The following is a 25940-nucleotide window of genomic DNA, read 5'->3' on the forward strand; positions in this document are numbered from 1 at the left end:
CTAACGTAAAAAAATTGCTTTTAGTAAATTTCTGCTTCGGGGAATAACAGTAATTTCAACTGTGTAATTCCAACAAAATGCTTTGCAGAGTAAGTTAAAAGCAATGGCTTCCAAAGGATCAGCAAGCGTAACCACAGAAGACATGCTAAAAGGCCAGGACTCTCTGACAACAGACATGGGGCAGCCGGCTCAGCCTGAAGAAATGTCTGCTGCTGCTGGAGCGGAGCAAATGGAGAAGGAAGATGACCTGCCACAACAGGCAGATGATCTCTCTTTCAATCTGGATGAACTAAATGTCACATCATCACCCGAGTCCTCCACTGTTGGTCCTAATCAAGACTATAATTTAGTGAATTCTCTACTAAACCTCACTAAAAGTCCCGTGAGTTGTGGTTTTTTTGTTCTGTTTAATGTGATAAAATGTAATAGTTTGGATGGTGTGTGAAGAGGACAGAGGGGGTGAATAAACCTGTACATGCACACTGTATTTTAACCATGAAAAGTAAAATGAGGGTTGTTTTGCAGGCAGTTTTTGTAAATTAGCAATTTTCTTCACCAATTCAGATTAAAGTAAGAATACTATTTTAGAAAATGAGTATTAAGTTTGTTGATGGTTAATGTAGTTGTTTTTTGAGCAATTAGTATAGGATGCTGCATGTTTCACAGACATGGGATAATCAGTAGGTTAAGTATACCACAAGAGAACATTTAAAAAACTACTTTCAATTGTACTTAACTAAACTCACTTTTTTAGTAAACTCATCGGGCTGTTTCTAGGGGTATGATTTCTTTTAAAAGCAACTGCCGTATGTCTGACCCAGCTCCATCCTCAAATTCGTACTCAGATTCTTTCAGAAAAATTAGAGGAGGGTTGGGTAAGCCTGTAATTGAAAATCGAATCTATTGATGTACCTTGTTGCTGTTAAGTGATAGTTGGTCTAATATGTTGGTCTTAAGCTGACCTACAGCACTAGTTCTGTCAGCCTGAAGGCTGCAGTTGCATTTTTAGTATTTGACATGGATTCAAGTGAGATTCTTTATTTTGTACTATCCAAATTCAGTAGAAATAAATTATCACTGGAAAGGCAACAAAAATAAATGCATTCACTCACTGTGGGGGAATGGAGAGGTTTTATTTGAAAGATGTTTGCTTCTTGATTTCAAGTGAGCTTCATTCAGCCTCTGATTAATTCTTCCATGCCCTTCTGCCAGGACGGCCGGATAGCAGTGAAGGCCTGTGAAGGGCTCATGCTTTTGGTGAGTTTGCCAGAACCAGCAGCTGCCAAGTGCCTGACTCAAAGCACTTGTTTATGTGAATTGTTGACAGACAGGCTGGCCACCCTCTACAAAGCCCTGCCTCAGTCACTGGATCCCTTAGACATTGAAACAGTGGAGGCAATTAACTGGGGGTAAGAATTTTATTTTTGTATTTAATACCCAAGGTGACTTTACACCCCTCCCTGAAACTAATTTTCTACAGGTAGATAAGGTGTATAAAATATTCACACCCCCATGCTAGAGTCTCAAGAGCAGAGCTGAGATCCCGGCTGCAGCACCGTGATGCAACTTCAGGCATCCAATGTACACGTGATTTCTGACACGGGGCCAGGTTTGGCTGCCAGTCCCTTGCAGAGATTCCTCAGGGAGCAAGTTTTGCCACTGAATTAGTTAACACTTTGTTTTGGTGTAGCTGCAGTATCAGGTACAAATTATTTTCTTGTTTAGATGTTAAGGATTTAGGAAACATAAACTTTTCGCTGTACAGTGAGCACTGCAAGTTGCTGTGGGGTGCAGGAAGGGTGTCTTTGATAACAGGCTGTTGTTGCACAATTTTTGCAGTAAGAAAGAAGAAGGAAAGAGTTACTGCATAACTCATCAGCATGAAGCAAAAGATACATGCCTGTTATCCTAACTTGCTTGCATGTTCAATTCTCAAAATTCTTCTCTTCACCACTCTGCCTTCATTATTATGCATTGCTAGTGATCTGTTAGTACCAAGACAAAAAGTAGGTGTATGCAAAATAACTACCAAAATTTCTAGGGGCTGGAGTTTGAAGTTAGAAGGGAAAAAATAAATAGGTGGATAAACAATTATTGGACTACTTTACCAAAGAAAATGGTGAATTTATTATTCAGTAGCGCATTTAAATTGAGATACATGTTTTTCTTCTGAAAGACATAATCTAGTTCAGATATACACTCTGTGATTTTGGTGGACTTGACTGAGGTTGCTCACAAAGTAGAGAACAGTTGCCTTCATTTATGGTTCTCTGACAACAAGAGTTACTCATTCAGTTTCGGTGGTCTGTGTTTCCTGGGAGAACAGCCTTGGGTATCAGTTTTCTCTTCTGACTCAAGAAATACTTAACCAGACAGAGTTCTTCTGCTGTGCGTACTGTGTATTCTTTAGCATTCCACTGAAAACCCATGTAATGATAGTACTGCCAGATTAGTAGAGACTGGCAGAAAAGCTGTTTTAATGTTCACTTCACTGCAAGTAGATCATTAATTATTCTGTTAAGTTCAGTAAGAATAAAGTCCAGGATTCTTCAATTACTTGAAGACTGATTAAGTATTTTCCCCTGTGTTCTCTAGTTTGGATTCCTATAGCCACAAAGAAGATGCATCTGCTTTTCCAGGGAAAAGAGCGTTGATTTCATTTCTTTCATGGTTTGACTACTGTGATCAACTCATCAAAGAAGCACAAAAGGTTTGAAATGTTTGCAGATGATACAAGTATATTCAGCAAATAAGTAGTTCCAGTTGTTTCCTAGCTGTTGAGTTTGAGACATACCATTTTGTACTTTTGTTTCAGACTGCTGCTGTTGCTATGGCAAAAGCTGTGCGGGAACGATTTTTCATTGATGTTATGGAACCCCAGTTGATGCAAACGTGAGTAGCATCTTACAGGGCACAACAGAATAGAATCTGAATCAGGCTGATTTTTTTTTCAGCTGAAATCCACTACAAATCTGACATGAAATTTTTTGTTCAGTTCAGAGATTGGAATCCTCACATCAACCGCACTATTGCATCGCATTGTCCGTCAAGTGACTTCAGATGTCCTGCTGCAGGAAATAGTTTATTTTATACTTGGAGAACACAGAGAACCAGAAACTTTGGCAGACATCAACAGACATCCATTGCGACACAGGTTAATCGAACACTGTGATCATATTTCTGACGAGGTGAGAAGTGGTAATGAGATAGTAATGTCTGCTGGCCAGTTCTCTCTTGCATAGAGTCTGTGAAAACGCCATTGTGAGGTTTTTTCCAGTTTGTGTCCGCTAACTTCTTTGGCCAAAGAAAAGAGTTCTGGCTGCCAGCCCTACAAATTCCCTTTAGAAAGTTGAAGTCAAGCTGTTTTGCCCAGCTAGCTCATTGTTCCCATTAACCAAGATTCCTTGCTAAATTTGCTTGCCCCCTATGCATATCTAGTTGAGCTTGCTCATCTGTAAGACAGAGCAAAATTGATTTCTGTAGATGCATTTTAATTTGTGCTTTGTTATATGTTGCACTGCTGTTATTTTCCGTGTTGTGTCAATTCTGTCGTGCTATCACATAAGGCATAGTTAAAAACTTACTATTTTTTATATAAAGTGAGTGTGGTCTGAAAATATACACAATGCCAATTAAAAGATGATATAATAACTTGAAGTACTTTACACACAGTAAACATTGGTAAAATAATTGACTTCAGTAAAATCCCTCCTCGGGAGCTGCTTGTTTCATTTTTTTCCATGAAACAACCTCCACCCTCTGCTTTTTCAAACAAAAACCAAGCTTGCATGAAATACACATCTATGCCTTCGCAATCCATTTTTTTTAGTATGCTTACCTGCTCACCCCGTCAAAATCACTTGTCTGTATAAGTTAGTTGATCTTTGCAAAGCCGAGCACTCTAAAGCTGTCTTTAAATGCGGTCTCTGCATTGCTTAAAGTCAGTCTCCTTTTAAAAGTCTGCATAATATGTCCACATAAAAATCTTAGCCTATAGATCTAGTCACAATATCCCAGTATTACTTTGTTTTATTCTGGGTATTTATTACTAACTTTCAGTCCTGTTCTGTGTCTCACTTGCACAATGATAACCATCTTCAAGCATGGTTCTGATTGTAATACGGACAGCTAAGTTGTAAATTCTCTGGATGTTCTTTGCGTTGTTATTTTGGCAGATTTTAGAACAGTTTTTGTTTTACAGGAAAAAAATATATCCACATACTGATTTTCAAATATGTGTGAATTCTTCATCCATGTTTATACCACATTCAGCATAACAATTTCCTCATTTTTCTTAGGGTCTTTGCTTCCTTCCGTAATGTAAATAAGTAGTTGCAATGTTCCAGGATGTACAAACCAGATATAAGGCAAAAGCATAAGGCAGCGGTGCACCCGTGTACTGAATTTTTACTTTTTATGTTGCAGATCAGCATAATGACTTTACGAATGTTTGAGCACCTTTTGCAAAAACCCAATGAGCACATTCTTTATAATTTGGTTCTGAGAAATTTAGAAGAAAGAAACTATATGGAATACAAGCCTTTCTGTCAAGAAGATAAAGATGTGGTAGAGAATGGACAGATTGCAGGAGCAGTGTAAGTTTCTTTTTTAGGGAAGTGTTCACTGTGGCTAAGTTGGATCCTTATTCTTAGAACAAAGCAGGGGTTTTTTTCAGTAATTGCAAGAAAAGTGAGCATAAATAGCACTTTGAGTGTTCTATGTGTTAATCCATATCCATGAAGTGATTCAGAAATTATTATATCAGCAACTTACAGAGATCTGTTAGAACAGTAACAGAAAAGCGAAGATTATCCAGAGCCTCTTTCCTGAACAGTAGACACTCAAAGGTCTTCATATATCAATTTACTTGTGCATCTACCTAGCTGAAGTCTATGCATATTTGTACTGTTTTCAGTGTGATTATTCTTGAAGTCAGTCACTTAGGTGTCTTGCTTAAATTTATGTTCTTGGATCATTTTTGGATGGAAGAACTTTTCTGGGCCACTTTACATAAAATCCTTTGAATTACCCTGCGTAGCTCTCCTAACTCCTTTTTTTTACCAATGGAGGGGTAAGGACTAACTCCAGCTATTTTAGGCATCCGAATTTAGACATTTCTGAGTCATCTAAAATAATCTAATGATTTCCTGCAGTATGACTCCCTTTCCTGTAAAAAATGTGGCTAAAGAGTTCAAGTGATTTAATGCAGTGATTTTGTACCAGTCCAAAACGTCTAGTCTGTTGTTCAGATCAAGAAGTTAAGATTTTTCTTCAAAACAAAGTTTGTTAGGTATTTGTAAAGGTTGGTATTTCTGCATATTAATGAGGTAGAAAGATGTGCGTAGATAGTGTTCTGGAAAACGTCCTAGTTGTTCAGAGAAGAAAAATAGAAAGCATACTTTTTGACCCAGAGATTTTCCTGCCTTCCATAACATTCTGTGAATGATCTGGTTTTGTCTAATATAATCTCACAGAGACCTAGAGGAAGATCCGTTATTTACTGATCTGTCTCCAGATAACACATTGTCAACTCAAGAGTGGCTCAGTGCTTCTCCACCTGTCAGTCCAGAGCATCAAAGAAATGATGGAAAGACTGAAGTTCATAAAATTGTAAATAGGTACGTTGAAATAAACACTTCAAGAAATCTCTGAATGTGTGGGTGTCTGCACACACTGTGCAAATTAAATGTACTCTGTAATGGATGTTATTCTGTGCCAGCTGGTAAAATGACTCCACAGAAGGAAATTATGTGGCATTTTATCAGAGAGCTACTCCTGAAAGATTAGAGCTTACAATAAGTAAAAATAATTCAACATAAATGAGAAAAATAGAAGAACTTTACAGCTAATAGTCTAGTTGAATACTCAGACTTCATGGTGAAAGCCTCATTGATTATAAAACTTTCTTTTCTCAAAAATACTTGCTCTACTTGGACTGCTGTTACAGGACTTGACCTTCCTGGAGAAGTCTGGGGAGTCTTGCAATAAATGTTTTAGGGGTAAAAAACCCACAAACTTCCTAAAGGTCCTTAAACTCATATATAGAATTAAATAATTGCCATGCTAGAGATATAACCTTCTGTTCCCTGACAATCAGGGTGGCATCTCTGTCACCTGTAACATACCTTCGTGCCTGTTAGACGGACTGCAAATTGGATATCACAAAGAGGACATGCTCTGCTCTAAGCAACTTAGTGAGATAGTAATTCTCTTAGCAACTAATATTAGGACAAATGCTGTTTGCTCTGTTAATACATGGTAGCAAAGCAGCACTGGTATTTCAGTGCTGACCTGTCTAATTACCCAGAAATAGTCAAAGGTGTTAGCCAAAGGAAGCAAACGGCCCGAGGACAGTCAGCATAGAATGGCTCAGTCTCTTCCTGCCCTCTTTCCCCTGGTTTATGGTGGGCATGGTTTGGAGCAAAGCTGCAAAGAACACTCTCCTAAATTCACCTTGTGTAATCTCCATCAGTGAACAGAAAGTGTTTTCAGGATTTGCAGTGTTTTGCAAATTTATATTTTTTTCAGATAAGATGATCTCTGTAGAAAAAGTTGGCTACTACATATTTCTGCATATAAATCTTAAAGGAGCCTCCAGCAGTTCCTGGAGTGTGCAGAAAGCTGAAATTTGGAAACAGGGTCCAAAGACTGAGTTTTATTTGGCTGTCCAGAAATTTTAGGTTTCTATATATTTTTTTAAAACAGTTCCTCTCTAATAAGACTCAGAATTTCCTGATGCTTTTTAGATCAGATATTGGTGAAGTAATTAGGACATACAGTATTTGCACTACATACCTGGCAAAGGCAATGATGTTTGTAACTGGGACATTTATATGCAAATATTCCTGTATGTTCTTAGATGTTCATTTTTTACCACAACAAACTATGGTAAATAAAACTGCCTATGCAGCAGGTTAAGAAGAATTTCAACTGTAATTCTCTTTCTCTTTTGGTTCATTTATTCCCCAGTAAAATTTCCATATGCTCTAGTAAGATGGAGTCTGACCTTTAGCAAATACTTGACCTGATTATGAATATTCCTTTTCATTTCCATTCTGTCTGCTAATTCTCAGAATTTTTTACCTCTAGAGCTAGGTATAAAAGTTCTGAAGTACAGGATGAACAGTAGTTAGAATAGACATGCTTAAATAGATTTTGTATTCTCTGTTCTTCACAGAAAGTTATGGTAGAATCTGTGGATTACTTGGCCAGACAATTTAGTATTGTGTACACTGTTATAGATGATGAGAAAGTATTGATCTGGTGCTCTCTGGATTATAGATATTCGTTAATGTACTTTTTTTCTCTTTAGTTTTCTCTGTCTTGTACCTGATGAAGCTAAGTCATCATACCATGTGGAGGGTACAGGTTACGATACTTACCTCAGAGATGCCCACAGACAAGTAAGTCAGTGAAGTCTTTCTTAGTCCTTGAGAATTTGAAATGCTTATGAGAATGTACAAATGGTTCTATAAATAGTCCTACTAAATGCATCTTTTGGTAATGGAAGATGGGAAAATTCAATTTTTATTTTCTAATGAAAACTTATCTTTGGAGACCTTTTGATGGTGAATCCACCTTGTATTACTCTGATGGGAATAATGGATGACATTAAATGCATTAGTATTCATGTAACAAATACACTGAGAGAAAATCTGAACTGCGGATAGATTCTTAATTTGCTTTTGCATCTATCTGCATTCTCTTGGAGAATTGCCTGCCAAGCTGTTTGAAAGGACTAAAGGGAAATTAAAATGCTGCATAGGAATTACGCAATCTGGGACTTTAAAAATAAAGGCTCATCACAGGGAATGCAGAGCCTAAGGCATTCAGGTTTGAAGTTGGAAGTTTTGGTATGGAGGGAAAGCTTTATGATTTAACTGTTTTGAAATAGATGCGGGTTTTGTTTTTGCAAACATAATCTAAAGTTTCCTTGGTCAGAGGACAATCACTCTTTATTTGCAGCTTTCTTGTTGAAGCTCTGTGAATCTTCTAGAATAGCAAAATTTATGCAAAGGAGTAGAGTAACTGGGAGATCTATATTTAGTAGGTACTTCAAAAATAACTTCTGAATTATGATATCAGCAGTTTAAATTGGAAGCTTGAATTTCTGTATTTATTATATTGGTTTATCTGTATTGTCTCCTGAAAAGAAAGGGAATAAAAAAAAGAGAATAAGGAAACACAGGTTATTGTAAAATTCCCCTATGTTCTATTCTTGGGTGCCAGAAAACACGTGTCATCTTTGTATTTCCTTCATGCCTTGGGAAAAAGAGTGTTCTGGGAGTTGTTAGAGAACAGAATTGGTTTCTCTCGCTTCCGGACAATGATATAGCTACTCTTAAAATATTTCCCCCTAAGAATAGCCCTGCCTATTGCTGTTATTACATCCAAATAGCTGTTCTGCTTCCATATTTCTGTTCCTGGAAGCCTGCACAAGTAGGTAAGCTACATGCAGTGTAGAATTCCTGAGTCTGTTTTGTCTCTCTTTTGCTACTGTTTATTCCTGTGTTCCTTGTTTTCTCTGCTGTAGCCTGTGCTCCTTTCGAGGTGTAATTCCTTGACAGTGAGACATCAGGCAGCCCACAGCAAATCAGAGGCAGAGTTTGAGAAAGACTGTTACGGGCATTAGGAAACAAAGAGAGGGGAGAGGAAGCCCTGAAGTACTTTTCGCGTTTGTACCTCCTGCCTATACACCTGCCTTTCCTGTCCTGGGAATCAGGGCACAATACAGAATGGATAGCAAGATAAGCTGCACATAATACAGTGACAGCGTGGTAACGTACGGACAACAAGCATTAATATCAATGCAAATCCTGCTTTAGAAGAACCCTGATCAGGACGTGTATTGTTGGCTTTGCTTTATGTTTTGGCCCCAGGTGCTTTTTGGGAGCTCTCTTCTCCACTCAGTCTGTTTTTGAAACTACCCTAATAGCATGAATGTCAAGAAGAAAATCAGGTGCCTGCATTGAAAGCAAGCATGTTTATTTTAGAATGACTGTTCCTTTGGGGCTTAGATTTTTCATGTAGCTACATTATCATTTTAAGGTGTATGGACCATTAAGAGGAAAGAAATGGTTTCCATGGAGGTTTGAATCTGTTTTTCTCACTACTTTTTTCTAGTTCCGGGATTATTGTGTCATCTGCTTACGGTGGGAGTGGCCTGGATCTCCCAGATCTTTGGAAAAGTGCAATTTAGAAGCATCATTTTTTGAAGGACACTTCTTGAAAGTCCTGTTTGAAAGAATGGGCAGGATTCTTGATCAGGTAAGGAGAAGAAGGTTATGAATTCTATTTCTGATACTTTCCATCGCCACTAAAGTGCTCATCGCCAACGTCCCGTAGATTCCCATCACTCAGATGTCTATTATAGCATCATCTTATGTCCCATGTTCTTGGTGCAGGTCTCTGTAGATTGCAGGACGTTATACTGATCAGCGTTCTCAACTTAATGAAAGTAGGGAACAAAAACTCTCTTATCTTTGCTACCCACTTTTTTGTGTACCAAATGTTTTCTTGATCAGAAACATAATTTAAATTAATGAGTAAGATAAGAATATCCTTTAAGTAAAAGAAGAGGGTGAGATAGTGTCTTAGGAATCCTTCAGTACTGGCATCACTGATTCTGTTTTCATTTTCTAGCATTTACACTTATAAAGCATGTACGTTTTTCAGTAAATAAATGCTGTACAGCTCCTTTCTGCCACATTTCATTGAGCTTCAATGTGAAGTCATGTTCTGGAAGCAGTTTACGTCACTGTGTAAGATGAAAAGAACTTACTGTGTCACTGCTAACATTTTCCCCATTTTTTCACAGTTAGAAAAAACTGTTAGCAGTGCATGGAAAGTTTCTAGAAGGTATCCTTTTTCCATCTGCAATGTAAAGTAGGGTTTTTTTCCTGTTTGATTATCTTCAAATAATAAAAGTATAGCTGCCAAGGGCAAACAAATGGGATATGATCTGAGTGGCTTCTTGATCTGAAAAGGAGGTGTGACATGTCAGACCCAGATTAATACAAAGGAATTTAAAGAAAGTGAATTTTCCTGATGTGTGTTGGTTTCTGTATTTAGCCAGCCTGCATGACCTAGTCTTTCTGGGAAGAAGCGAAGTGAAGGCTCAGGAAGGTGAAAAGGAGGTTGCGCTGTGTGAAAACCTAATGTTTCTTTGCCTTCTCTAAACTCTCGACTTAAGTTAGTCAAGTCACTATTGCTGCTTCAGATCAAGATGATAACTTTTCTTGCCAGTGAAAATGAGCCCTGAACGTCTAGGTTACCCTCCCTGTAATAGCAGCTGCAGTTGCTACAGATGCAGTAGTACCAGTTTCAGAAGTTTGTACAATTCTTTCCTGTTTTGCATGTGGAGCTATCTACAGAATAAACAATTAGCTGTGGTAGTGCCAGATTAGCTGCTCACAAGCAGGACAAGAGCCATTTGGATGTATAAATGCGTAAGAAAAATATCAGGAAGCCAGCAGTAGCCTCTAGGTCAGCTCTGTGAGTATTCAGGGAAGAAGGATGTTTGAGAGTACGAACTTATATAATTCAGAAGTCAGAAAAGAAAGCCAGCTACTTCCACTGCTATATTGTGTATTCTCAAGGTTTTGCTTCCAGTAAACATGTTCTGCACACTTCACTAGCTGAAATGGTTATAGATTAGAGTCATGAAGAAAACTGGGCATCATCAAGTCTTACAAAGAACAAGCCTCATGCATATGAAAACCTTGTCAGAGCAATGACATATAAATTACAAAAACCAAAGAACCCAAGTTACATCCCCAGAGAAACACCTGAGTGTCAGAAACGTACGATTACAACAGAAGTAGCGTCTGGCATGGAAGCACAGTGCCCATTTTGATATACTACCTCTCAGCATGACACACATTTGGGTTAGTCAAACAAGGTGTTACGACCTGAGGTGTCAAAAATGGTGCGTGACTCCAAAAGAATTAAAATGATCAGCCTGAATCAGACAGAAGGGGTAAATTCGTATCATACCAAAACCCTGTCCTTGAAACCATCTGACATTCCTAGGGGTTATTCTCAGAGAAGCACATAAATCACACAGAAATAAAAACAAAACCCAAACCAACAAAACCTGAGTTCAGTCGATGACAAATATGACATAATGGGTGCTAATGTCCAGGCAAAGTGAAAAGTGTTGAAAAGCCTTTAGTGGGGACAAAGTACTACTTACGGATTGTGTTCAGTGTCTTTTTTGCTTTGTCACAGTACTATAGGTAGTTCTTGTGTTTTTATCAGTTTTTATCCGTAGGTAGCAGAGAACTTTGCAGAGGTGGTAGGTATCATTAACCTAGTTTCTGGCTGCAGCGACCATGAAATGGTGGAGTTCAGGATCCTGCGTGGAGAAAGCAGAGCAATAAGTAGGATCAAAACCTTGGACCTCAGGAGGGCTAACTTTGCCCTCTTCAAGGAGCTACTGGGAGGAATCCCGTGGGCCAGGGCTCTCGAAGGCAGGGGGGTCCAAGAGTACTGGTCGCTCTTTAAACATCACTTCCTCCACGCTCAGGAGCGGTGCATCCCCCTGCGAAAGAAATCTAGCAAAGGGAGGCAGGAGACCTGCATGGTTGAACAAGGAGCTTCTAGTGGAGCTCAGGTGGAAGAGAAAGGTCCATGGAATGTGGAAAGAGGGACAGGCCACTTGGGAAGAATACAGGAATGTGGTCAGAGCATGCAGGGATGCAATGAGGAAGGCCAAGGCCCACCTGGAATTGAAGCTGGCAAGGGATGTCAAAAACAACAAGAAGGGCTTCTTCAACTACATCAGTAGCAAAAGGAAGACTAGGGACAATGTGGGGCCGCTGCTGAATGAGGCGGGTGTCCTGGTGGTGGAGGATGCAGAGAAGGCAGAGTTACTGAATGCCTTCTTTGCTTCAGTCTTCAGTGCCAAGGCAGGCCCTCAGGAATCCCAGGCCCCGGAGGTAAGAGAGGAAGCCTGCAGAAAGCATGATCTCTCACACAGTCCTCCTTGACCAAGGGAAGATCACTTCAGCAATGTGGACACCCACAGATCCATGGGCCCCGATGGAATGCACCCACGAGTGCTGAGGGAGCTGGCAGATGTCATTGCTGAGCCACTCTCCATCATCTTTGAAAGGTCCTGGAGGACAGGAGAGGTGCCCGAGGACTGGAGAAAGGCCAGTGTCACTCCAATATTCAAAAAGGGCAAGAAGGAGGACCCAGGGAACCACAGGCCGGTCAGCCTCACCTCCATCCCGGGAAAGGTGATGGAGCAGCTCATTCTAGAGGTCATCATCAAGCAAGTGGAGGAAAAGAAGGTTATCAGGAGTAGTCAGCATGGATTCACTAAGGGGAAATCATGCCTGACCAATCTGATAGCTTTCTACAATGACATGACTGGCTGGGTAGATGAGGGGAGAGCCATGGATGTTGTCTACCTCGACTTCAGCAAGGCTTTTGACACGGTCTTCCGTAACATCCTCCTAGGGAAGCTCGGGAAGCGTGGGCTGGAAGAGTGGTCAGTGAGGTGGATAGAGAACTGGCTGAATGGCAGAACTCAGAGGGTTGTCATCAGCGGCGCTGAGTCTAGTTGGAGGCTGGTAACTAGTGGTGTCCCCCAGGGGTAAGTACTGGGCCCAGTCTTGTTCAGCTTCTTCATCAATGACCTGGATGAAGAGTTAGAGTGTACCCTCAGCAATTTTGCTGATGACACAAAACTGGGAGGAGTGGTGGATGCGCTAGCAGGCTGTGCTGCCATTCAGTGAGACCTGGACAGGCTGGAAAGTTGGGCAGAGAAGAACCTGATGAATTTCAGCAAGGGCAAGTGCAGGGTCCTGCACCTTGGGAAGAACAACCCCATGCACCTGTACAGGCTTGGGGCGGAGCTGCTGGAGAGCAGCTCTGCGGAGAGGGACCTGGGTGTCCTGGTGGACGACAGGTTGACCATGAGCCAGCAGTGTGCTCTGGTTGCCAAGAAGTGCAGTGGTATCCTGGGGTGCATCAAGAGGAGTGTGACCAGCAGGTCGAGGGAGGTTCTTCTTCCCCTCTGCACTGCCCTACTGAGGTCCCATCTGGAGTATCGCGTCCAGTTCTGGGCTTCCCAGTTCAAGAAAGGTGAGGAACTACTGGAGACAGTCCAGCGGAGGGCTATGAGGATGGTGAGGGGACTGGAACATCTCTTCTATGAGGAAAGGCTGAGGGAGCTGGGCTTGTTCAGCCTGAAGAAGAGAAGGCTGAGAGGGGACCTTATAAATGCTTATAAATATCTGAAGAGTGGGTGTGAGGAGGATGGGGCCAAACTCTTTTCAGTGGTGCCCAGTGACAGGACAAGGGGCAGTGGGCACAAACTGAGGCACAGGAAGTTCCGTCTGAACATGAGGAAGAACTTCTTCCCTCTGAGGGTGATGGAGCCCTGGAACAGGCTGCCCAGGGAGGTTGTGGAGTCTCCTTCTCTGGAGATATTCAGGACCCGCCTGGACGTGGTCCTGTGCAGCCTGCTGTAGGTGACCCTGCTTCGGCAGGGGGGGTTGGACTAGATGACCCACAGAGGTCCCTTCCAACCCCTACCATTCTATGATTCTGTGACACCCAAGAGAAGTAACTTGTTTCAAGGCTGTTCAAATCCAGTACCTCATCTGCTAGACAGCACCTCCTTCCTCATGTTAATATTACACATTTCTATGGAACTGACTGTTTCCTAAGAGTTCTGTAAGAATTTCCTGAAGATTTTGCTGATTTTAACCTGTTTAGTTATGGAAAATTTTTTAGGATGTTATCTGATACAAGGCTGTCTTACTGAGTCTGCTGACATATGGACAGAAATAAAAGCTCTGTGTGAAGAAGCAGCTTTCCTTAATGCTCTCAATTAGTTCAAATCGCAACAGCAATCTGTCTGTACAATGCAGCACATGTTACTACTTTGTTTTCTTCTCTTCTTGTGAACACCAGATAATGCTCATGGTTTCAAAGCTTCCTAATGAATTGACTGCCTCAGACAGCTCTAAAGACCTTCTCCTACAGTTCAGCTAGGTAGACAGCGGAATGGATTTATGGAAGGAATTTGTGTGTCTGTCTGCAGAGTAACTTTTCCACTGTAACTCAAAATGTAGTGGTCTCTTTTACCTATAACATCTCTGGTCCAGGGTCTGAAATTCATTTTTTAGCAGATTGGGATGAATCTACTGCTGGAATGTCAAGTACAGAAATAGCTGCTACTGACTGGGAGAAATATGTGCTTTCACTTCAAAAAATCTGTAAGACAACTCCCTTTGCAATGCAACAATGTGTGGTAATGAATTCAGGAATAAGATACCTACATGTTAGTTAGGTGTCCACATCTAGTCAGGGGAAATTTTGTCAGAACAGCCCCAGTAGTCAGTGGGGCTGTCAGACTGCAAAGCAGGTAGGTGTCTCTCTCAGTGCGAAGTGAATCACCATCTCAGCTTCCTTGACGGTCTTGAATGAAAGCGCGACTCAGTTGCCTGAACTGAGGTATCTGTTGCCATTTTAGTGATGCCCAAGATATTCCTACAAGCTTGCGGTTACGCCACAGATCTTGCAGGATCCACCCTCTGTGGCACCATCAAGAGACCAGCAGATACTCTTGAGCATCTGAGATGGCACGAGATGTTTGTGTGTAGGCAAGCGTATCCAGTGTCAGGTCTCTGTTGAGTAGGCTAATACGAGCTTAGACGTGTAGACACATCTAAATATATCCGTCTTAATCCGAAGCTGAATTCTTCCGAATCTTACAGTCTGGAAAAGGGAAGAATATGTTCTCTGATTCTTCAGTGGGATGCTAGCTTGAGAGCATAAAGATGATAATTTGAGGCCATGAAATCGTCCTCTTCCAGATGTGGTTTTGCCACTGAGGATGTTACTGCTGGTATGCAGTCAGAGGAATGAAATGAGGGCCCTGTGATCCACTTCAGGTAAAATCAACAAGGTGAAGTTAAACCATCTGGGTGTTGGTAACATCTTCAGACTGACTGTACCAAGGGAACGTCCGTCCATCTCTTGTCAGCGTAGTCTGTTCCACCACTGAATAGATGGAAGGAAATTCCACTAGTTTGCAATTTTGGGGCTGAATTAAAATGTCAGCTTGTTTTCACTGTGGTGAGAAAATCAAATGTGGAGAAAAAGTACTTGGAACATAAAGAAGCTATGGTGAAAATACTTCCTTTTATGGAAATGAGTTTCTCACTGGAATGGTAAAATCCTTTAAGGTAGACACAATTTTTTTCCTAGAAAGTTAGGTACTATTTTTTTTCCTTATGACTGATTAGCGTCTTCCAGCGTCTGACAGTTTTCCCTCTCCTGTTTAGTCAATTTGGGGAAAGGAGGTAGAGAAACAGCTGAGAATTTCATGCTGCTTTCCCAGGCTAGAACTGTCTCAAGATGACCAGGCCTTCTGCAAGGGTTCTGTCCAAGCAAAAAGAAAGCAGAAGAGAAATACCATGTTAAGCCATAAACATGGATTTGTGTCTCTCAATTTCCTGAGCTCATACGCTTTACAGTTCTCCAAAAGCAAGCAGATGTTTAATCTAGGCTGAATCTGTGCTATTTGTTTAGCTACTGAACTGAAGAAACGTTTTGCAGGAAGAGGACTTATCCTACAGTAAACAAGTATGCAAAAGCTTCAAGTGGCTGTAGCAGTTATACTGACAATAACATCTAACTGTCATATTTGCATCACTCCTGTTGTGGAAAGCACAGGGTTTGGGCCTGGCTTCTAATCTGACTTTTTATCTTTATATATCCATAATGTATATGAAGTTCTTGTAGTTAAACAAACACTGGCTGGATGAAAAGAAGCCAGCATGAAAATAACTAGACACTGTGTTTTGCTTTTTTTGCAGCCCTATGATGTAAATTTACAAGTTACGTCAGTGTTGTCCAAACTGTCGTTGTTTCCCCATCCTCACATACATGAATACCTTTTGGATCCTTACGTAAACCTTGCTTCTGGCTGCAGGTCTCTCTTCTCTGTTATTGTCAGGGTGAGTAAACACACAGTTAATATTTATGTATGGCTATACAGCAGTGATATATTTAGTAACTTGGTAGTTAGTGGTAGTAGTTACTGGCTAGTTGAAGCTGGCAAATGGCTTCTGACTGAAAAGAGATACTTATGCTCTTGATTTGAAAATCAGAATTATGGATTTTCTACCAAAAACATTGGAAAATATATTTCTCAGCATTTCTTTTCATTCTGCATGTCTTGAAAATTGTTTGTTTGCTTAGTTTCATCGTGTAGATACAAAATATCCCTGGCTGGCACTGATGTTGCTTTAAACTGGACTACCTCACACTGTTGTCGCTTGCAGGCAATGCCAGGTAGTGCTGTAAGGACAGGCCAAGTACAGGTTTGCACCGGGATGGGCAAGACATGGCTTTGATTCACACACAAGCAAAGGACACTCCTGAATACCCTGTGCCTGGATATATATCTCTGCTCATCCTCTTTTTCTTCTGATGATGGCTGTTCTTGACAACGAAGTCCTTCATTTATCCAAAGTCCCCTTCCCTTCCCTCTCTGATTCCATCTCCTCCTGCCAGACCTGCATCCTGGAAGTGCTGGCTGGGTGCCTCCCACACCACAGTCTTCTCCATCAGAGATCCCATGCCTACCCCACGCACCAGCTGTTATTAAGTTGGTCAGGAGCCTGTTAATGGTGCTTGCCCAACACGAACGGAGGGCTTAGCTCCCTTTTTCCCAGCAGCCCTCCCTGTTTCAAAATATGAGCTTCACTCTCTCCCCTTCTGCTTTCCCTCAACCCAGGAATTTACTGGTCAATTGCCTGTGTCAACATTTACTGAGACAAATTAATCATTGACATAATTAAATAATGCCATTTTTGGCAACAGCAGGTAAGGCTCAAGAGTTCATGTCCTTTTCTGTCTCTTTACTTTCTGTGCCCTTTTTTGGGGCAGAGAAGGTCCTCTGCATGTTGTTTTGTGAGCCTGTGAGGATGCTGAAGTGGGTCTGCGTCCTGGGCACCGAAGGCTGTCATTTAACCTCGCTGCCACTCCGCAGCGGTGTTAACTTTGTGTATTGATGGCATTGTGCTTTACAGGTTGTTGGGGACCTCATGGTTAGAATCCAGCGCATCCCAGATTTCACTCCCAAGCTTTTGCTGGTCAGAAAGCGCCTGCTGGGCTTGGAGCCGGAAGGGCCCATGTGAGTAAATACATCGCATATTCTCCAGGACCCACGGCTGGTTTGTGTGTGTGCCAGTCCTGATTCTCTGCTGGTTTTTTTCTCTCTTTCTCAGCATTGACCACATGACGTTACTAGAGGGCGTGATTGTGCTGGAAGAATTCTGCAAAGAGCTGGCAGCAATTGCGTTTGTGAAGTATCATGCCTCATCGACACCGTAAGCAGCCGTGACGAGCAGCCAGGCTGTCAGACCACCTAGCCTGTTCCAGTCGGAAAGACTGTTGGCAACACCCATATAAGAAGAGGTGGTGTCTCCTGGGAAAGCGTCAGCTGACATTTGGCAGAACTGGAAGACAAGTTACTTTCACCAGATGTTGACATTGACAGAGAGAGGGGTTCAGATGGACCTAGGATATGACCGAAGGCATTGTGGGAGAAACCAATACATAGCATTTCTAGCCACTCTGTGAAGAGCTACAAAAGCTGCATGAAGAACCACAGACATCAGACCTTGGTTATTCTGTTATAATGACAGTGCTTAGGGAGTTGGGTCTTTTGTATGGTTCTGGGGCTCACATGCACCAATTCGCTTTTTGTGACCATATTACTTTTAAAAAGCAAATTAATTTTATAACATTTTTATGTCTTAATTCTTTTTCTTTTCAGTTGGATATATGAAAGGAAATCACAACTATGGTTGCAGTGTCTGTTGTTAAAAATGAATAGGTTCAAAAAATCCACCAATCCATATACAGCGGGATATATTAATCAGGATCATTTTTGTTTTGGTGAATCTTAAAGACAGCTCGGAGCCTGATTCCCCAGTGGATTACTCCAAGGGATATATCAGTATAAAATCAATACTAATGGAATGAGTCCTGATTCAGCATCACATCCATAACAAATATATCTGAAGTGTACATGTTGCTAGCATGTTTGTCTCTGTCATTCCAAGTGATTGCTCTTCAGGTCATCTGTGTAACTAGATGTGCTTTAGGTTTTTGCATGTGAACTCTAGTTCCTTGACTCCGGTCACCTTTACAGGGAAGTTAATTATAGGTCATTAGTAGCTGTTGCTGAAGCAGTATTTTTAATTTCTTTTAAGCTGGTATTTAGCCTGAATTGGTTCAAGAATCTTTTGTGCCTTGAAAATTGGCAGCATAAATATTCTGTGATTTTTAGAAATGTTTTTATTGCTTGTCTAACCATAGCAGTAGTGCCCAGCAAAAGACTGACTGATGCCAATTCAGTTAAAGCGTTGATACCATATATAGGACCAAAACTGACGCCTGGTTTTCATCGTGCTGGGAAGCAGAAGTGTCTCTCGGTGAATCTTTTTCAATACCAATACTATCAGCTAGTGCAGGAGTGTGCCTTGCAAGCGGAGGGCCCTTCGGACTGCAGCGTGCTTTGCTCCTGTTCCTGCAGTGTGAGGGCAGCCTGCTCTTGCCGCAGTTGTTGCTGCTCCCTGCCCCGTGTGCACTGGCAGGGCTGGGCGGCCGTACCGCAACCTTCAGGTCACGCCGGGTGGCTTGGATAGCCGAGAGACCTGTCCTGCTCTCCGCACAGCTGCCTGGTACCTCTGTCCCCTCCTGCGGACGTGGTAACACAGGCAGGCAAGGGAGAGTTTAGCTCCTTGTGTTTACATTGCATTTCTTTCTTTGTCTTTCCTACTATCCTATTCACACAGCTAACTCCCGCTTCAGATGTGATCGCTCATACGCAAAGATGGACTAACTTACTCGGTCACTAGAATTCTTCTGGGTTTACGTGACTGTATTCAGATTCTACTCTGAATCCATGCCTTTGAGATCGTGGTTTTTAATATTTATAGAACCTGGATGTTGAAAGGCCTTTTAAGTCAGCAGGTTAATTAGAACAGTGTCACAGTTAATGGGCTAAATTATTCTTGTCACAACAGTGAAGAGTGCCCTGCTGTAAAAGCTTCCAGTACAGGTTCAGCTGGAGAGAGCAGTTCTGGAACTGGGGAAACATTTTGGCAGATAAAACCTGTTTTCAGTGGCTGCCTGTGCTGGGAGGCTTTTGCAGAGAGCATTGCATTTATCTGGCAGACAAAAGCAAGTTTTACTTCCTCACCTCTGCTTTTTTTCTGAATTTAGCCCCAGAGTTTTTTCAGGTCGAAGTAGAGTAGCAGGATAAAGTTTAATGAAACAATACTGCTTTCATTTTTGTTCTTTAGAAACATACCTTGAAAGTAGCAAATAACTTTTAGTGATAGGTATTGCAGTCAGTCCATGTTAGAAGCTTCATTAATGTAACGTACCTGATGCATAGTGTAGAAAATGTAAATGTCTATGCAGAGTGATGTTTAATACATACATTTATTATAAATAAGGTCCCGATTCAGCAAAGCAGTTAAACATAAGCCTAATTTCAATAATTTTATTCCTAAATCACAATCTCTTACATGAACAATGTTAAACTGTTTAGCACAAATGCTGATGCTTTACTGAATTTGGGTCTTTGTTAGTTTTGCTTGAGCTTAATTACTTTTCCTTCAAATTTTGTATTTTCATTATTTATTTTTTTTACCTGTATACTCCAGAATACTTCTAATGTCCCAATTTCAGTGGAAACTGGAAGTGGTAATACTACTATAAATGAAAGTGAGAGAAATGTTAAACAAAGCTTGCAAGAGCATTCGAAGTACTATAAGCATTTATAAAGCCATTCAAGAGATGCCTGATCTCAAATGAAAGCATGAACATCACCTCTTTTGTTGTTGTTGTTGTTGTTTTCCCTGATACCTGAGCTCATTACACTGTAAGGAATTGTATCAGCAGTCAGCTGCTGGAAGGACTGCTGCAACCTCCACAGCATTTTAATGCAAAACAGTCTACCGAGCTGCAGACACAATTCCTTCACGTTTGTCCATGAGAAAAGTAAGTGGATATAACTCTAAGCACTCTTAAATTCAGGATATAATTGTTCAGTCTTCAGCAACATTGGTGATGTTCTTGCAAATGAAATGTTATTTAGTTGGTAAGTTTATAAGACAGGGATCCATCGTGACAGAAGGGAAACAATCTTTGAAGTTGCTTTAGCCTAAACTGCTTTTTGCGAGTGCTGCCTACAGACCCTTGATTACCATACATGGTGACAATGACCTTTATTTTTGTAAAAGTGATTTAACCTTCTTTCAGAGATGGAACTTGTTTGATTATTTTTTGTGGTGATATTTTTCATGCACTTTTTAAAAAAAAAAAGTTAGAAGTTAGTTCAGGTCCATGTTTTCACCTTTCCAATCTATGCATGTCATTGAAGTGCCCATTTTGTTTCTGTGTGCGTGTGTTTGTATGTGGTTATTTATTACCCAGAGATGGACACCTGAGAAAATCTATGGCCTGAAGTTCACAGCATATGCAGATCCTCCAGGTGTCGGTGGGAAATGCAGGTGCTTACCACCTTAGAAAATACGGCCGCTAGCATGAGATTGAGATACTTGAGAGGTAATACTAGGATAATTTTTAATTTCAAAAAGCAGATCCAAACCACATTTTAACCCTGATGCACATGTGTGTAAACAGACACTTTTTTAAACTTTTTTTCCATTTATAGTATGTATTTGATTTAGACTCTGATATAGAAAAATTTGTAATAAGCCATGTGCTAGCTCTGGTAGAACAAGTTTATCCTTAGTTTCTCGTTTCATTGTAATATTCCTCGTATTCAGATCCTGTCTGTGTAATGTTCTTACTATGTATTTGTCTGTGCAATATAAAAGCTGTGATTTGATACACAGCTTGAGTCTGGTTGTACATCACCTATGTATATATATACATATATATATATATAAGGACCAGAATCCCGAGCTTGCTTACACTATGATTAGTGTAAAGGTTGTCGCACTTGATTTTACAGGGCACAAGTAATCATGGAATGGCTTTGTAAATGCATGGTAATTTCTACCGTAACCTGCTGCGCAGTTTCACAGATGACATTTTATTAGTGCTATTTGTCTTGCTGAAAGAAATACTAAACCCAAGTGCTAGGTAAAATCAAAGGATTATGTAGCAGACTTGGGGCTACATGGAAAATCCATGTCTGATATTGCGTATGATACAGGGTTTTCAAACCGTGATCCTCAATACTTTCTGTGCCCTGTAAAATAGTGTAACTATATAAAATATATACTTCTTGTTTTGCCTCCTGCCTTGTTTACATTAAACAGAGGATATTCAGTAAAATTTTTCTATTAAACTTTGTGTAGGTTACTTACTGACAGTGTTGCCAAGGTTTCACAGATGGGGATTTCCAATAAGGAACTGGTGAAACAGCCACATCACCAGACATGCAATATTAAGTTTTATGAAGGAGGTTGTGATAAATTCCAACTTTTTGTGCTAAAAAATGCATGGAGGATTAAAAGGGATATTCTCAAAATAAATTAATTTCAATGAAGCGACTGCTTCTGTTATTACAGAATCCATAATAGGTTTTGTATGCATGACCTTAAGACAGAAACTTTTAACATTTTACATCATGCCTTTGATCATGAAGTCCTTTCATTTATTTTGAGCCTGTCACTGGAGCATCTTCTGGAATCAACCTATTTCCTGTACTGTACTGTACCGCGCAGGGCTGGGAGTGAGTCAGGAGACTCTTACCCAAGGGAAACGGCCAGGATGGAGTCATCCTAAACACAGACGAACGTCTGCTCTTCCTGAGGGCCCTAATACCTTTCAAGACTGCAGCTGGTCAAGACCTTGGTTTTCTGTTGCATTGCAGTGTGGCGCGCGTCAGTCACAACATTAGTTTATTGAACTGGCTACAAATGTCACGTGCATGAGTAAGCATCATTTCTCACTACAGGGCCTTTGAGGAACGCCGTTATACATAGTTTTTTATGTATGGTTTTATACATTTTAAAATTGTATTTGTTGGGAATTTTTTCTTAGTATCTCATCTAGTTTTGGTGTCCTTCAGGTTTTCATGAGCTTTTTAAAAACCTCATTGCTCTGTAAGATCCCCTCTGAGAGCTACACTTGGATGTTAAGCTGTTTCTCCTCACTATTTAACAGCTGCAAGTGCTCTTGCATCTTTAACAAGAGCGCTGCAGCAAGATGATACACTTGACAGCTTTTTTTACAGCTCTCAGCATCTTTCCCCCATCCTCCTGGGTCTCGGAGATTGTCATCTCCCACCCCAGATCATTTATTTGCTGTGCATTCATGAGGCATTTAGAGCTTCAGGGACACTTTGCTTCCTCAAGCAGTGAGGAAGTTGTATCAAAATTGCACATTTGATATCTTCTTGTATTTTTCTCTTACTTTGATATCCTTGAAATGACTGGATTATTGAAGCATGATAATCTTATGGCACTTGCATTCTGATGCAAGATTTTGGGGCTTTACATCCTATTGGAAAAAAAAATGGTGTTAGCAGTGTGTGGTCTCTACTTCATATTCATTAACTCATTTTACAGATTCTCAGTCAAAGCTCTCGAAGTAGACACAAGTAGCGCAGAATCGTCTGAATTTGTTAACCTTTAAATATTAACAGAACCGGTGCTGTCAAAGTTTAAAGTATTTTGTTAGTTTGATATGTGATCCAATTGGATTAAAGTGGCTTAATGCTCAGAGAAGTGCATCTGTCACAACTTGTATGAGCCCTTTCGGCCTAAACCCATATGTTCCCGGTGCATCCTTTATCAGACGAGGTTCCCTTTGAAGGATGAGAAAGAGAACTGAAGAGCAATTTAGGAATCAAGTGAAGCATATGGTGGATTAAAGTTCTCAGGTGTCATAAGCTTCTTGGGAATGCCAAAAAAGAAAGAAAGTGTGAAAAGTTGAATTTTACAAGTTTACACCGGTTGCTGGCAATGCCTTCAGAGTCAGATCCATGAGGATAAAAAGACGCATCACGGTATCTCAGCAGGGTATTTAAATTGCCCTTGCTAGGATGTTATATATATGTTCTGAACTATGTTTCATTAAATCCCTGCTGGTTATTACCATAAATGCTGCTGGTGGTATAAAATCTGCTATTTTAGCACTGTGGAACGGACAACTTTGTCACTGTCTTGTAACTTTGATGAAGTAGATGATACATCTTGCTGGGTTTGCCTTTCTGCTCTACAGCAGCATTATTCAGCAGGGGTTTGTATGGTGTCCCCTCCCTCTGGCAAAACATTTTACGTACTGAAAAATCTGGAAACACATGAAAGGAAGGATCCCATTAGAGTGCTAGGCTGTAGGAACATGAAGAAAAGCGTATTCTTAATCACCTTCGTTTTCAAAACAGGTGAACCTCATTCTATGCTAAAGTGAACAGTTCTCTGAAACAACAGCTGTTGGAAAGAGGGAGGGTGTCCTCCGCAGGGAGCCCGAGGGGGTAAGTATAAACCTGCTGTAGAAATTTGCACTGGGGAACAAGACAACGGCGTTAATATGTTTCAGGGTGTACAGTATCCCGTTTCCTGTTTGGAGAGATGAAGCAGCCGAAAACGTAAGTTGTTGTGCTGAGTAATAACATTAAAGAAGGCTACAGGAGGTTCTGCAGAAAACAGCCAAAGATGTTAAACTGATTTAAGAGAGGAGGGCAACGGAGGTAACGAAGTTTAGCATAGTTAAATTATGGCTTAGGGATAGAGGAACATCACTTCCCGGTAAAAAGGTTTGAAAGCCTTAAGCACCAAGACTGAAGGAATTACGGAGCCTAATTTATCAGAATGCAATTAAGAAAGAAGTAATGTCATTGTGGAAAACTGATATTCATTGTGAGTGAAAACTTCCTGACCACAAACGCTGCTAGACAAGGAGAAGTGGAAGGAGCCTGCAACTTCACACTTTTAAAACCAGACTGGACAAAACACTGAATGTTACAAGAGGAAGCCAGCCTGTGTCGCTGAGGAGATGAAGTAAACATGCATTTACATCCTCGGACTCCCAGCTAATTAACGGCTCCTGAATAACTTCTATTTGTTCTGCTAGAAAGCAGTGAGATGGACTGAGCCACTCGAGCGTCTCCTGTAAATGAGGAAAGTTGCTGCAATCTGAGAAAAGCAATTTTCAGCCTTCCAAAATGCGGCTCCCTTACACAATAACCCCTTTGCAGAAGCGACGCCCATTAGAGGCAGCGGGCGGTGCAGCTTGATTAGCGGGGCCAGGATCCCCCCCCATGCTGAGCTGCCTTGGAGAGAAGAAACAAATTACCTGTGCTCTGAATCGTCATTATCCTTTACTTGAGAAACCCACTTCTACTCCCCTCATCTCCGCATCCACAGGAAGCACCTGTCGAGTTCCTATTTCTTCATTTAGGTCATGAATTTTTATTTCATAAGGTTTTTGAAGACTCCTGTTTTTACTGTTAGCAGGGTGTCCATCAACACGCTGCTTATTTCCAGACAATTTTCCTCTCAGCTTCCTGCAAAGGAAAGGAATCTTTGTGTTGTTTACCCTGCCTTTTGAGACTCACGTTCTCCTGCCTTCTTAATTTCATCCCTCCAAATCCCTGAAAATGTTTTCCATCGCGTCCTTCACCCTGGGGATTCTGCCATCAGCAGCCTGTGCAGCTCAGCAGGCAGGGAGCGTTCAGGACCAGCAGACACAAGCAGGGCTGCTTCTGCCCACCCAGGGCCAGCTGCAGGACCCGCAAGGGAGTTCCTGTCTACACAGCGAATGTGGGGTCGGGAGGAAAACCCGAACGCATTGGAATCAATGGGAATTTTGCCGTCAGTAGAAATGATGCAAAGCCTTCACTCCCTGCTTTGAAATCTCATTTTGACATTTATGATAATATTTTAAGTTTTTCAGAAGGAAAACAGGGATGAAAATTATCAGAGAAGAATCACAGAATCACAGAATGGTAGGGGTTGGAAGGGACCTCTGTGGGTCCAACTGGTCCAACCCCCCTGCCGAAGCAGGGTCTTCTACAGCAGACTGCACAGGACCACATCCAGGCGGGTCTTGAATATCTCCACAGAAGGAGACTCCACAACCTTCCTGGGCAGCCTGTTCCAGTGCTCTGTCACCCTCAGAGGCAAGAAGTTCTTCCTCATCTTCAGACGGAACTTCCTGTGCTTCAGTTTGTGCCCGTTGCCCCTTGTCCTGTTGCTGGGCACCACTGAAAAGAGTCTGGCCCCATCCTCCTGACACCCACCCTTCAGATATTTGTAAGGATTTATTAGGTCCCCTCTCAGCCTTCTCTTCTCCAGGCTGAAGAAGCCCAGCTCCCTCAGCCTTTCCTCATAGGAGAGATGCTCCAGTCCCCTCACCATCCTCGTAGCCCTCCGCTGGACTCTCTCCAGTAGCTCCTCATCTTTCTTGAAGTGGGGAGCCCAGAACTGGACACAGTACTCCAGATGGGGCCTCACTAGTGCAGAGTAGAGGGGAAGGAGAACCTCCCTCGACCTGCTGGCCACACTCCTCTTAATGCACCCCAGGATCCCATTGGCCTTCTTGGCAACCAGGGCACAGAAGAAAAGAAAAAAATGGGTTCACGAGTTTCCTATGATGCCCAAAGAAAACTGCCTTTAAAAGACAAACATTTAAGGAGACACCTTCTATGGATTCAAAGAACGTGTCTGCACAGTTAGTGACCTGGCAGCAGTTCTGAGCTCGCCAGCAGCTGTACTTGATACCAGCTCGGCGCAGGGACCAAGGAACCACGGCTGCCCAGGCAGATGTGGGACAACCGGTGTCTCGGACCGAGGAAAGGGCAGCAGTTTGTAACCCTCAGAGGGGATCTCACAGCCTTACAACAGAGGTAAAGCACAAGCCAAGGACAGGAGAATCCTATTTCCTATATATGTGAAATATATACTTCATGTATCTGATATTGC

The 25940-nt window shown here is 41.4% G+C and overlaps 1 protein-coding gene across 2 annotated transcripts in view; it reads left to right on the plus strand.

Annotated features, from left to right (window-relative positions):
* Nucleotides 1–21559, plus strand: part of FHIP2A (FHF complex subunit HOOK interacting protein 2A) — a 38677-nt gene extending 17118 nt beyond the window's left edge. For both annotated transcript variants that reach the window (XM_075423799.1, XM_075423800.1), the window contains 12 exons: nucleotides 89–382; nucleotides 1213–1409; nucleotides 2596–2710; nucleotides 2816–2892; nucleotides 2996–3188; nucleotides 4426–4595; nucleotides 5475–5618; nucleotides 7313–7403; nucleotides 9124–9267; nucleotides 15837–15977; nucleotides 17055–17158; nucleotides 17253–21559. In XM_075423799.1, coding sequence (XP_075279914.1) covers nucleotides 89–382; nucleotides 1213–1409; nucleotides 2596–2710; nucleotides 2816–2892; nucleotides 2996–3188; nucleotides 4426–4595; nucleotides 5475–5618; nucleotides 7313–7403; nucleotides 9124–9267; nucleotides 15837–15977; nucleotides 17055–17158; nucleotides 17253–17358 — 1776 coding nt within the window. In that variant the 3' untranslated portion in view covers nucleotides 17359–21559. The remainder of the gene's footprint in view (nucleotides 1–88; nucleotides 383–1212; nucleotides 1410–2595; nucleotides 2711–2815; nucleotides 2893–2995; nucleotides 3189–4425; nucleotides 4596–5474; nucleotides 5619–7312; nucleotides 7404–9123; nucleotides 9268–15836; nucleotides 15978–17054; nucleotides 17159–17252) is intronic.
* Nucleotides 21560–25940: the final 4381 nt, after the last annotated feature.

This window comes from Opisthocomus hoazin, chromosome 6 (assembly GCF_030867145.1).
Source record: "Opisthocomus hoazin isolate bOpiHoa1 chromosome 6, bOpiHoa1.hap1, whole genome shotgun sequence".
NCBI lineage: Eukaryota > Metazoa > Chordata > Aves > Opisthocomiformes > Opisthocomidae > Opisthocomus > Opisthocomus hoazin.